The 14755-nt window shown below is 40.6% G+C and overlaps 1 protein-coding gene across 1 annotated transcript in view; it reads left to right on the forward strand.

Annotated features, from left to right (window-relative positions):
- The window catches only part of KBTBD11 (kelch repeat and BTB domain containing 11), an 85150-nt gene extending 73365 nt beyond the window's left edge, over positions 1-11785 (forward strand). Inside the window, exon 2 of the mRNA XM_063916674.1 lies at positions 735-11785. Coding sequence (XP_063772744.1) covers positions 1504-3474 — 1971 coding nt within the window. The 5' untranslated portion in view covers positions 735-1503 and the 3' untranslated portion in view covers positions 3475-11785. The remainder of the gene's footprint in view (positions 1-734) is intronic.
- Positions 11786-14755: the final 2970 nt, after the last annotated feature.

A 14755-nucleotide genomic window follows, 5' to 3' on the forward strand; every position in this document is an offset into this window, starting at 1 on the left:
GAGCTGTAGGCGGTGTGGGCACAGCCTTAGAGTGACAAGAGCCTCTCACACAAAGTGACTGCGGAGCGAGTGTGCATCCGCTGTTCTGGGTTCTGCTCTGTTGCAGGCAGTTATGGGACATGGGAGCATCTCTGCTGGCCAGGATTCCCGTGCCTTGCATTGGCCTCTTCTGATAGGGTCTGCTGTGCGGTGTTTTGATATGGGGAGTGCAGCACAGGTGAGTCTCTCCCCGGGGTAAGAGTGGATTGGTGAGGGGATACAGGGCTTTAAGATGGGCTGGGGGGGCTGAGAATGCAGCTTGGATTCATTGGAGAGACACAGACTATGCTGTGTGGGGGAGGAAAGAGAGATATACATATTTATATATTTGTATAAATATATATATATATATATACATATATATACAGTATATTTATATATATATATATATATATATATATATATTTTAACAGTTTCTTATATAGCGCAAATTCTGTTGCGCTTTAATAAATAAATACACATATTTTTATATATATATATATATATATATCTCATCTGAGGGGGCCCCACAGATATCACTGTATGGGTCCACAAGATTTCTGTTGCCGACCCTGATGGGTGTGCAGTACAGTGATGGCCTGATATTTTTATGAGGAAGATTTATTGCTAGCACAGATTGTCCCTGAACCTCACTGATATGTTATAGGTTTATAGATTTTTTAACCCTCTAATACTTGTTTGTGTCTATCTTGCAGGGCAGAGTGAACAGCAGAAGACCAACAGAATAAAAGAAAAGAATCTAAGGTCTTCAGTACGAGAGGAGCCATTATTACAGTGTCGATCCCCTGTTACATGGCAAGGAATGTGAGCTCGGAGCCCTTACAGTTATCACTGAAAGCTGATTAACTTCTGAAGAGATTTATACATTCATCCTGCAGTGTCACCTTAAAGATAATCATTGTCATTAATTCTCATAACAGTTCTGCTGCTAAAACTGTACATGTAAAGCAGTCATTAAACATAAGATAACCCCAGGAAAACTGGAAAATAGTGGATCACAAATTCCTCCTGTATAAGTCATATGGATAAAAGCTGACTCACTTCTCTATCATTACACTACGTGTCCTAGCGTGAATAGTAAGCTACAAAACACTGTATGTAGTTTTCCTTTTTCTTTTAAAATAAATTTTCTGCCTGTGAACTCTGCTCCAGTGAAAGGCCTAACAAAGTGCAGATCTTAGCTGTGCTAATTGGAAACAGGTAATGATGTAAATAAAACAATCCTTTCTGGGCAAACATTAGAGGGCTGAAAATCTTGTAAAGTTCAAAAGATCAGTATTATGTGTAACTGCTGCAGCCCTGACACACCCCTCTGCTCCCAGCAGCGAGATCAGCAGTCTGTGAAAGGCGCAGTGTTGAAACAAACCCTATCTGGTTGTATGCCAAAGACACAGAAGTGAGAAAAAGAGAACGCACAGTAAAACACAGTGGATATGTGATTGCAGCTTCACAAAACTGCAGGACATGGAGAACTCGGTGTCTATTGCATGTTATCCAGGTGATCTGAATGTAAATGATGGAAAAACAGGGACTTCTGCAAAGGGGACATGTGAGTACAGCACAGTGCCTGGAGATGGGACGGAGGCAAGTGGCAGCTCTGTACAGCTTATACACAGTGAGATAGACAGTATACACCATTCTGAGACTAATGGTGGCTACAGTCATCAATCTGACCCTGTTGGGAAGCCCCTGCTTAACCTGGAGACTTCTGGGCAAGTATCTTACAATGATGCTGATGACATATCAGTTTCTGAACCACTGAGTGATGGGAGCATATTGACTGGAGGGAGCCAGTGGGACATGAGCAATGCTGAATCAGAAGAAGATGGTGAGGAAAGAAGTTTATCTGAGTCTGTCTCAATAAGTGATAGTCTCCAAGAACATGGGAAACAATGGGGAAACCAACAGAGGGAAGACTGTGCTATCCGTAAATCTGGTGAATCAAGTGACAAGCAGGAAAGGGATATCCAACTTGGTATCATTGATCCTCCCGGAGAACCAGACCTGGTGATTGAAGTGACTGGTGGACAAAGGATCAAAGCACATAAGTCTATTTTAGCTGAGAAAAGTGATTACTTTAGGGCACGATCATCAAGAGACATGCTTAAGATCAAAGGTATAAGTTACCAGACTTTGCAATTACTTGTGGATTATATTTATAGCTTAAAACTGGAGGTGAAGCAGGACAATGTAGTGGAGGTAATCAGTGGCGCAAAGTTCCTGCAGATCCCTTGTGCTGTGCAGTGTGCCATGGATAGCATGAAATCCCAGATATCACTCAAGAACTGCTATCAGGTACTCTACATTGCAAAGAAGCAAAGACTGAATGAGCTTAAGGAGGCTGCCTACAAATTCATGAGTGACCACTTCCTACAGGTTCTGAGAGACCCAGCAGTCTATGGCAGGCTGACAGGGGCAGAGAGAGACCTTATTCTTAAACGCAGAATGGATGGAAAACAGCACTTGGCTGTGGCAGACATCAATGATGCATTTGAACGCTTGAGCAGTTGTAGTAGACCCCAAAGTCGAGAGAGCAGTAGACCACAGAGCCCTTCATCAATTATATCACTGGAGGATGATGCAAACACCTATCAGGTACATTGCTACAATGAATCCACTAGGAGATGGAGGTCTCTGACTAAATTGCCAGAGGAGGCAAACACCAAAGGTTGTGGGGTATGTGTATTCTATAACTATCTGTTCATTGCTGGTGGCATTAAAGGTAGTGGTGAAAAGGCAAAACTTTCTGACCAGGTCTTTTGCTACAACCCATTAACTGACTCTTGGGATAAGGTTCGCCCACTCTCTCAGCCCCGTTCTCAGCTGAAACTCTTGGCACTTGATGGCTACCTGTATGCTATCGGAGGTGAGTGCCTCTTTACGGTGGAAAAGTATGATCCTCGCCTGGATCGTTGGAGCTCAGTAGCTTCATTACCTAAGGGTGCATTTGCTGTTGCCCATGAAGCTACAACCTGTAATGGAGAGATTTATGTATCTGGTGGGACTCTTTTTTACCGTCTACTCAAGTATGATCCCAAACTAAATGAGTGGCAGGAGTGTCCTTTTAACAACAGCCGTCGGCGCTCTGCTGGCATGGTATCCCACAAAGGCTGCATCTACCGATTTGATATTAGCCGTGATCATGGCCTTAGCGTTTTTACCTACAATTCAATGGCCAGGCACTGGAGTCAGGGGGTCAACCTGCGTCCTGGTCCAGGACCACCTCCTCCCAGTTTGCCATTTCGATGCACAGTGATGGGAAATAACATCTATTGCTTGAATCGAGCTATAACACTGAGAGTACCGCTGCCTGCAGAAGGAACTGGGGGAGAAATGAGTGTTTGTGAGCCAGAGTACTTTCCATCACCAGAAGAGGCTAAGGGGGTCTTATTTTCATTTGTTCTCTCTTTGCCTGAGACCAAATCAGTACATTAAGACCAAGGTCTGTACATGCATAATTAATTCGTCATTGGCATGTTTTATACGTTCATTAATTTAGATGACCAAATACATGTATGCCAACTGCACAAGCTCACATAAAACTGCATGTCAGTCACTGTACAGATATCATAAATATGTGAGTATACAGCTCTTATAACTGTTTATTTATTGGGAAATGTCCTTGTAAAGCAAAGCCAGCATACAGACCCTAATCAAGAGAGATGTTGCATGTATTAGTCATATTGCTATGTGTTTAATATTAACCATGCTGTGGGGACAGGAAGGGGTCAACACTTGTAATAAGAAAGCAGTAGGAAGTAATGCAGGTAAATGGAATTATATCTGAGAAACGCTGCTAACCTTTGGAGCTGTGCATTAACACATCCTATTACTGTATATTACACATTACCCTTCTGTTATTGAAATGATCCTTACATCACATGTAAAGATAGTGCACCCACATTTACAGTAGGTAAGAAAGCTGAAACCATTTATTATGGAAGCAGAGTGCCACTGAATTGCAAAACATGCTTTGCTTGCCTTGCCAAGTAATTTTGGTACATGCAGCTTACAGTACCTGTGATACTGTATAGGATAAATGAATCCATATGTTGCTTAACCTTTACCTTTCTGCATGTTATTCAGTGAGCATATTCATCTTAATTATATGGAAATAGTCATTCCAACATTTTTACTACTGAAACATTCATGGATATTGGAAGTTACATTCGAAACTAATGACCAAGTTATGCACGGTAATTCATATGATCATTTGACCATTTCAGTGTAATTTGGTGTAAAGAGACATCATATTATTATAGATGCTATAGTATTCACATGGGAGTTCACTGAACATATATTGCATTTTGAACTAAACTGACATTTTAATTTGATTTATACTTTGACATTTATATTTGTTTCTTCCTCGGAAATGCTGCATCTTAATGACACTAGCATAGCCTGTATAACCCCAATGGGAAGCATTTGTGTGCTGTGTTATTCCAGGAAAGAAATGCATTGGGAACTTCCCACCCCACTACAGAAACTTTGCTGGAAAATGAATCTAACAATCCATAATAATTAACTTTGTTCCTGATTTACATTACAAAAACTGCATTAGTTTATTGATATAATGCATAAGTAATATGCATAGACTCCTGTAAATAATAGATGTATAAACAGTGTCATCACTGCATTGTTCATTATAAAAACTTGTGTATTAAATGGAATAATGAATATTGGATATTATATATATACAAATATATATATATATATATATATATATATATATATATATATATATATATATATATATATATATATATACCCTTACGGATATTGGAATCATGGAAGATTTATCTGACATGCCCAGAAACATGTGGCTTACAGCTGTGAGCTTTTATAAGATCACAAAACTCTATAATTTGAAGTAGTGCACTATCCTATATAAAAATAGCAGATGAATGCAATAGATGGTAAAACAGTTGAAAACTAGAAAAACTGTTATGTTCCTTTTGGAAGTTTGTTATACTGTCTTATAGTGACAAAAACTGTTTCTCTTTAAGATTTTATACACAGTTGTTAATTTTACACATTCTTAATGACTAGCTCTTTAAATGCGCTATACGCTGCTTACTAAAAGAATAAAGTCTGTGCAATATATAGGAGTTCATTGGAGAGAATGTAAAGTACAGTACAAAATGAACTATGCTGTAGTGAACCTTTGGAATACTCTGTTAAAAGCTATCACTGAGGCATTGTTTTGCAATGCTCCTGTGTGCATGGTGGATTTACTGTATATTGACCCAGATCTAACTACATAACCTGTTTGTGTTGAACAAAGTTGCTTTTCTTATGCAAACTTAAACCATTCTTGCTGGAAAATGAGCTTCCAGTGATTAAAAACAAGCAGAAATGGATTCATCATGCCTGTGTGCACTGCGTGATACAGCTTTCATAGTAGATTGACAGGTACTGTTTGCACTTTAGCAATCCTGAGCTTTGGAAAATGTTTTTTCCATGTAAACTATACTTTCCATTTTTCTTTGCTGTAAGCAATCCACAGTTTGTGTAAAATGAAACCTAATGGCTTAGCGCACCCATCGCTCAATCGTTAAGCGATTAAAGTTCAAAAACTGCAATCAGAGACATAGCTGGAAAAACAAAGCTGCAGTAATATATATTTTATACTGTCCACAGACACTCTGTAGGAGCATTTATCTAGATGACTCTTACTCATATAGGCATGATGCGCCGCTACTGCTCAGTTTAATGTAACCTACTGTTCCCGATCCACAGTGATGGTCCAGGGAATTGTATAGTTGATAGATGGATTATTTTTAGTCTACTGACAGGAGTAACATTTCTTTATGACTAATCTCTGATGATAGGACATCACAATTTATATGCCTTCTACTGACAGGAGCAATATTTTGTATTTCTGACACCAAATGTATTATTGACAAGAATGTATAGCAAAGACTGTGTATAGTAACCTGAAATAACTTGCATGTTTAGAATTAGCTAAATAAATCTACAGTACCATGTTCTCCTGCCATTTTAGTGGTGATTCTCTTTGAATTGAACGGCAGAAATACTATATTGGCTGGCTGACTCATATACAGAGGTGGTAAGGCCAGTGATGTTGCAGTAGCTCAAATCATGGGAGTATTCAATTAGTGCTGTTTTTTTACACTTTTTGCTATTTTTTACGGCGAATGGGGATTCGCCCTATGCAATAGCAGGGCCTTTTTTGGCCTAGATGAAACATTCGGTAGGAGCGAAAAACATGTGGATCGGCGAATCCGCATGTTTTCGCACCTGCGCCGGTGAAAACGCTGGTTGTTTTCACTAATTTTGAGGCATTTTTCGCCAAAAAAAAGAAAGAAGTGAAAAGGCATTGGTGAAAAATACCTTAAAAACAGGCGAAAATGGTCCGCAATTGAATACTCAGGGGGGTAAATGCGATAGCTCCGAAATTGCTGGGGCTAATTCAATACCCCCCTTTGTATCAAATCCCTTTTTGACACTTTGGCAGATGTATCTGTCTGTAGTAGTGATAGAATACTTTAACGGAGCATAAGTCGAATATCAAGCCAGCAATGTTACCAGTATGATTCATATCTAATATTGTAAATGTTGGGGTTTAGTTGTCCCTTAACCACGGGGTGCAGTATAGGGAGGTACTGGTACCTAAAACTGGGGGGGTAAACACTATGATTCACGAGCAAGTTAGTAGTCATTGGCTATGAACTGGAAGTCATGTCTTTACTTAGTATGGCCAATAAACTGTTATGAGAGATACAGAAAAAATAATTTTATATATATATATATATATATATATATATACTGTAGTATGCACCAAAGGCAGTCTATTCCCAAGAAAGTGCTTTAAAAGGCTTTCTTTCACAACTTGTAGCTTAAAGCGACATAAGTATTACTAGTTGTTTTTTGTTGTCTGTACAGAATTGCAATGTTTCACTTTATATGCATGAGGGACATGTACATTTTATCTGTAGCTATGAATGGGCCATAAATCAGCAATCATAAAAAACAATTCACAGATTCTGTGATTTCCCCCCACCCAATTTGAAGATTCCCCAGTTCACCAACCTGTGCCCCCTAATTACAGTACATTACAGATAGTTTTCAGTGATTTGCAGATCATTTTCAGCAAATACAGAGATCTGCCAACCTTTAAAGGCTCATCATTTTACTAGTAACGGTCTGCAAATCTGCTGAAATGTCACCTCCTTATCTTGAAACCTTCCCATTCCTTTGTGTACCACCACCTCATATGTACTAACAAGAGTGTCCCATGGGAGCTATTGCCTTCTTTCTTTCCTTTTTTCCATTGCAGTAAAGGGGCATTACATCTCTTTTAGAACAATCCATGTTTTGAAGAGTTTTCCTTCTTGAATAAGGCAACTGTGCTCTTAGGGAGCTTTACTGTCACCCAGAGACACCCCTGGGTGCTGATAATGAGTTTGTCTTCTCATTCATACAGGTGCTTCGGGCACTGTATGAGGCTGTCCTCAAAGAGGAGACGTTTGTCTTGTTCAGAAAACAGCAGGACAGACCAATTGTGTGCAGCCTAGTGTGTCCTCCATGTTATCAAGGGGCTCCCATCACACAGCCCAGGGTGGGGGGAACTCCCCTTAGGCGAGTCTGTAAATGTTTACAGGTGAAATAGGGTGAGCACTGTGTGTCTATCTTACAAGTCAGTGTGTGTCTGTGTGACCTGTGAACCTTTATTCTAGCACTGTCATTGTGACTGCCCCTCAATGCAGCATGTGATTCTGTCCTGTCCTGTAAGTGTATCTGTCTGACTTGTGAGTCTGTCTTCTAGCACTGTCAGTGTGTCTGTCCATTAGTCCTGCTTGTGGTTCTGTTTGTCCTGTCAATGAGTCTCAGTTTTGTCTGGCTGTTCTCCAATACTCTCAGTTGGCACTGCACAAGTTAGTTTGTGTTATGATGCTATATGGCCATCCACCACCAAGCATGGGAAATATTGACTGTGATGATTATTTGACATTTTACAGTTGTTATTATAAGAGATTAAACACATTAAGTAAAGTGACATAGACCATGTAGTTGATGCAGCAAGATGCAGACCTGAAGGCACCTGAAACTTACACTGTGTGGTGAATGCAGATAACTTCACTGCAGGTGTGGGGAAAAAACACCACATTACCCTTTTAAATATAGTATTAATCTCATTAGTTAAGACTGTGTGAATATGCAGCACCTTTAGACTAAGCCATAAATATGAGATCATTTATCTACAGAAAGTGTCTGCTTTAGGATTACTGCTGCAGTTTTTCTTGACTTTGTTCCTTATTCAAGTATTTAATAACATCCCCCCCCCCCCCCCCCCCCCTTCCCCTTCCTGGTAGAAATCCTGCCCTTGCATATTTAACATATGCTGTGTTCTGTAGCTACTACTGTATTTCTGAAATGTAACTTTTCTGGCCTCTGGCATACCTGGTCTTTTACAACATACTGTATGTAATATTATTTTCGAACTCTGATAAGAAAGCAGAAAGTTACTGTTCTGTAGTTCACGTTTATGAATGCAAAATGTGCTCTTGCATAGAATAACATGTTAATACATTTTACCAAACATTTATGGCAGTGGTTCCCAAACTTTCTTGAATCACGGCACCCTAATGTAACAGCATTTTTGTTATGGCACTCGTAGAATAAAAGTTTTTTTTATTGGCAAATTTTGAAAAAAAAGATGAAATTAATTAAATTGTTCCAATCACTTAGGTTCAATTACAAGGTTATGGATCAATGGGTCGACAGTCAGAAGGCCAACAATGTCTACATGCACAAGATCAACATGGTGAAAATGTCGACATGGAAATGGTCGACACATGAAAAGGTCGACGGTAGTTTTTAGTGTTTGGATTTTTTGGTCAAAAATGTCCCTTACAGCACATGGACCCCAAATTAGTGCACCGTGTCCCCTCGCGTACTTAGCTCAATTGCCATACTTTGGGGGAGGTTACTATTCCCAATTGTAGTACACATGGATAGTAAAGTATGAAAAAGTCCTAAAAATGGAAACAATTATACCAAAAACTCATGTCAACCTTTTCATGTGTTGACCATCGTCATGTCAACCTTCTGTCCATGTTGACCTTTTGACAATGTCGGCCATATGCATGTTGACCATTTGATGTCAACCTACTGGCTGTCAACCTTTTCACTGTTGACCTATCATCCAGATACCCAGTTACGTGGTGGTGTACAGTTGTGCTTCTGATTGTTCACATGTTTTATGATTGGCAGTTATTAGCACTGGTTTTGCCTATCAATTTGCCCACCATCCCAAGGTACCCCTGCAAGAGGCTTGCGGCACACTAGGTTGCCTAGCCACACAGTTTGGGAACCATTGACCTATGGAATAGCAGTACAACAGTGAGCTCTCCATATAAATATGGTACCCAATGGAGCAACTTTCACACTATTGTTTCCAAAAAACAGAGTGCATATCATGGTTTGGATGCCGCTTCTTTTTTATGTTATTTCCAGAATGCTAAAGGGCTATAAGTATAAAGCCGCTGAGACAAGTTGTTCTCAGCCACCAATATAGGGAGCATTGCAGGTGGTGGATCGGTTACACAGACCATGGAGTACTAGGTCATTTTCACAGTTATTTTATGTGCTCCTAGTTCTACATGCCCCTGACCTGACAATTTTCATGTGTTGTGTTCATCTTTCCACCCCCAGCACAAAGACAATGTATCATACTCTTAGCACTTATTTTCTAGTCCCATTGAGCAATGGACTGGTGATGGTACATATCCCAGCAGAGAGACACAGACCCACTTTGAGTAATTTACATCTGAATGGTACAGAGCTCAGGACAACAAAACATCGCCCTCTGTGACACAAAACAACACAAAATGTAACTATTAAAGTTATTGCCAATTTGAAGGTTCCATTACCATCTATTCTAGATTCCTGTGTGTTTCCTAGGAGCTCATAGTAAACTAAACCAAGGCTTATTGCACATCTGGGTGTAAAAGAGGACCAACCAGCACTAAACAAGACACGCTTATTTATGTTTATGTGGTTGTAAAAGCTTACCACTTAATGATAAATCCCACTAAGAAATACATACATTTAGAGGAAACAATAGCTCAAGATCCCCCCATCACACACATTGTTAATGGAAGGCCATACATTCTTCAGCCCACTAACCTGTGCAACAAAGCAAATTACTGTGACTTCCACATGCAAATCATCCTCACTTCTTCATCAATGGGGTTGCTCTTCCCCAGTCCTCCATAAAACTGCTATGTTGTAGTTAATTTCAACCCTGCAGTTCCTATGCTCTGTATTGTTAGTGTTTTATAAGTAGCAATGTTATCAAAAGGTAAGGTACAGTATTAACTCAGAAAACGTATTTTATGTGTAGACCAGTGTTCCTGAAACTTTGGTCCTGACGCACTCAAAAGATGGTCAATAAACAGGAATAGGCGGATTTGAATGGAGAGTATAACAACAATGGCACAGTTGCTAATTTGATTATATACGTCGGTGGTATTTGTAGAAGATTGTTTTCTCTCCCAACAAGTCCTGAGTTTGTGGGAGTTGCCTGAGCAAAATGTGTGGTGACACTCTATGATACAGGCTAGAGTTAATTCTTCACAAGTTATTAACACACATAGGAGGTAATTGCTGTTCCATGTGATATGAGCAGAAGTCAACAACAGTGATTATAGAATGGTAACATGACTTTAGGCAGGATAGGCAGAATTATGCAAATTAGGCTCAGCTCATCATTCAATTTCTGATTTAAACTAATACAGCAAGCATTGAGCACATATTTAGAAGTGAGAAACAGGTTACCAGTATGTGCTATACATTTTATAGGGTTTATACTACTACATTCATTTTACTTCTTGGTCCTTGTAGGCAGAAAACAGTCTAACTGATAAATATTCTGACCACTTCTGGATCACAGGTTTGATATTTGTTCCTTTATGTACAGACTTTTGACTAGATTAGCATAACTCAATACAAAACTGCCATAGATATGACATACGTATCATTTAAAACAGTTCCATTTCATCCTTACTGCGATCTATGAATTGTACAGATACTATACCATGTAAATACGCACGACTCTAAGTGTTTTTTGCAAAGTGTCCATCCAGTAATCATTTCATCATTATGAGGCTCTTGTTTACAGCAATGCATTTCAAATTGTTCAACAAAAGAAAGTTTATATGATATAATGTAACTTTTTATAAAACTAATATTGTAGGTCTAACTTAATGTAACTGGAAATAGAGAACCATTCTGGGGTAATTTCCTTTACTTTAGCCATTTCTTGGCATGTTTTGGTATTTCTACTGTTCTGTGAATCTGTACAATGCTATGCATTTAATAATAGTTGAGCATTTTAATATGCATTGTATTTCCTCTTTGTACCTGCTTTCGCACTTAAAAATGTTTCATTGGAATAATTGCAGTCTGTTTCAAACCTTCAGGGTTAAAAAAAAATTATTCCAGTGTGTCTTTTCTTATCTGACAGCTAAACTGTTGTTGCCATTACAGAAGCTGCCATTGCACATTTATTTTACATTCCAGGAATTGCTGAACTGAGTATTGTTTTACTACGTGGATTATAGTAATGAATATCGGAGGAACATGAGTAATAGAAACTCTCAGATACCCTTATTTCTGCTTTTTCCTCTGTATGCATTTGTTTAATTTCAATGTTATGTTAATTGTTATTACAGATTAAAGATGATCTTGTACTATTAAAATAGCAGTGTTCTAAAGAAAATCTCTGTAGTGTCTTTTTGTATCCTATTTACCACACTGTAATACATACATACATACATACATACATACATGAATAAAAAAAAAACCTTGTGCATATTGCCACACTTTATCCAGGTTTATAACAACAATATATTGGTCTTTGGGGGAGATTTATGATTTCTGTGGGTCAGCCCGAGTTGATCGTAGCTGAGCTAAATTTAGCACAGCTACAATCAGGCACTCAGACATGCGGGGGGATGCCCAGCACTAGTCTGCCCCGCATGTCAGTGCCGCACCCCCCCCCCCCCCCCCCCCCCGCAGAAGTGCAAAAGCATCGCACAGCAGCAAAGCTTTTGCATTTGAGGAGTAACCTCTTCGCTGCCCCTGGTCGCAGCGGCTGCATGTGACATCACGCAGCCGCTGCGGCCCGCCCCCCGCACGGTCCGGCCACGCCTGCGTTGGCCGAACCGCACCCCCAAAATGGTGGCCAAACACTGCTGTGCCGCCCCCTCCCACCCAGCAACCGCCTCTGCCTGTCAATCAGGCAGAGGCGATCGCCAGGGAATGACGGCCTTCGGCCGTCCGGCATGCTCTGGCGCATGCGCAGTTCCGACCCGATCGCTGCGCTGTGATAAACTGCAGTGAGCAATCGGGTCGGAATGACCCCCTATGTTTCTAGCCCGAGGCTGCACTTATCCTGAGGCATAAGCAGAAATCTGCGTGAAGTAGGGCCCGGGGTTAGCCATATTAAGAGGCAGCTCCCAGGATAAGTGTTGGATGCAATGCTCTGCACAAGCATGCACTGCATGGCCAGCTTTAGACAACTGGTTATATACAGGGCCATCTTAACAGCATAGTAGGCCATTGCCAAAGCAATGCAATGGGGCATCTTTACACTCATTCACAGGAATCAATAAAAAAACTAAAACCTGCCCCTCCTGTGGTTCTGTGCTATCTCTTTACATGTTTTTATAGTGAATGGCTGTCATTACTTTTTTACAATCAGCATGCTGACAGCCATTCACTGGCTGCAGGCTGGGAGGCAGGTAGAGAATGCTGCCTGGCGGCTCTGATTGCGTGACCACTACCTGCCCCTGCTCGAAGGCACTTAGAATTGTGGGGCCATGGCCAGATGCCCAGTGTGCCTATACGTTAAGATGGCCCTGCTAATATAGACGAACACCCTACATACAATCATCTCTGCAATATCTACAGTTCTGAAATGTTTCTGCAACAGTAACACTTTCTGAAATAGTGTTTTACTTTAAAATGGTCTAATAAATCTGAAGAATGAATTGCCTCTAAAGTGTTAAGGTTAGGTTTCCTATATACCTAAAAATTCTACAAATAAGTATGCCTTAGGTCTCTTCTGTATAGGAATTGAGCATTTGATTAAATGGTTGCTTTCCAGAGTAGAAGAAAAGGTAAAAGTACTATGCTGTTCATATGGGCATGGCTTACTGTGACCCTCATTCCGAGTTGTTCGCTCGCTAGCTGCTTTTAGCAGCATTGCAAACGCTAGGCCGCAGCCCTCTGGGAGTGTATCTTAGCTTAGCAGAATAGCGAACGAAAGATTAGCAGAATTGCTACTAAATATTTTCTTGCAGTTTCTGAGTAGCTCCAGACCTACTCCTAGATTGCGATCAGCTCGGTCCGTTTAGTTCCTGGTTTGACGTCACAAACACGCCCTGCGTTCGGCCAGACACTCCCGCATTTTTCCCTGACACGCCTGCGTTTTTTAGCACAGTCCCGGAAAACGCTCAGTTACCACCCAGAAACGCCCCTTTCCTGTCAATCACTCACCGATCAGCAGTGCGACTGAAAAGCGCTGCAGGATCAACAGCAAATCTAAGTTTTGTGTAAAATAACTTAGCGCATGCGCTCTGAGTACCATGCGCATGCGCATTTAGCAACAAATCGCAGCATAGCGAAAATCGGCAACGAACGAACAACTCGGAATGACCACCTGTGTGTGGTGAGTTGATCTGTAGAATTGCAAAGTGTAACATGTATCTGATGGTGATTAGTGGTAGATGTGGCCTCTGTAGTTGTGCACTTTGCAATGTAGTTCCTGCAATCACAGTCTCAACAAATGTAATCGCTGCAATAAATGGGGCTGATTCTAAGTCAGATGCAAAGTGGCTAGGTTTTCGTGATGTTTTAGAAGCCGGATTTGACAACCTATACTAATGCAAGTTTGAATAGGGATAATGAGCGGATACGTGCGGCTTCTAGCCCATTATTTTTCCATCCATAAGTATCGGCATTCGGCACTTGAACCAGTTCCATGCTAGATGCAAGAGATCTAGCTGATACAGCCTCCTGTTCTCCATATGCATTATTATTATTATCCTTTATTTATATGATGCCACATGGGATCCACAGCACCCAATTTCAGAGTTAACAAATAAACAAAACATGAAAACAATGATTTACAGTTCAATACAATATAGGACAAGTACAGGGTATATAAACATAGCTGCGTCAGTAAACAGCACTGAAATAAGTATCAGGGTAACAGAAAACTGAAGGATTTGTTGCCATCAAAGGGAGTATTTAAAAGATGATAGGATAAGTAAGAGACATAAAAACACATGAAGGAAGAGGACCCTGCTCGTGAGAGCTTACATTCTAGAGCAGAGGGGCACACAGACGGGGTGACACAAATGGGGTAGAAAGTGAGCATGGGACACAGAAGACTTAGGATGAGAGATGGCTGGGTTTGGTGAAGAAGGGTGTCTTGAGAGCCCGTTTGAAGTTTTGCAGAGAGGTGGAGAGTCTAAGGGGGAGAGGTAGAGAATTCCAGAAAAAGGGAGCAGCACGTGCAAAATCTTGGAGGTAGGAGTGGGAGGAGGTAATCAGAAGGCAGGAGAGGCGGCGTGCATTAGCAGAGCGAAGAGGACAGGCAGGAGTGTAAAGGAAGATAAGGTCAAAGATGTAACTGGGAGAGGAGTGGGTGAGGGCTTTGTAAGTGAGTGTGAGAACCTTGAAA

The sequence above is a fragment of the Pseudophryne corroboree genome, chromosome 4 (assembly GCF_028390025.1).
Source record: "Pseudophryne corroboree isolate aPseCor3 chromosome 4, aPseCor3.hap2, whole genome shotgun sequence".
Classification (NCBI taxonomy): domain Eukaryota; kingdom Metazoa; phylum Chordata; class Amphibia; order Anura; family Myobatrachidae; genus Pseudophryne; species Pseudophryne corroboree.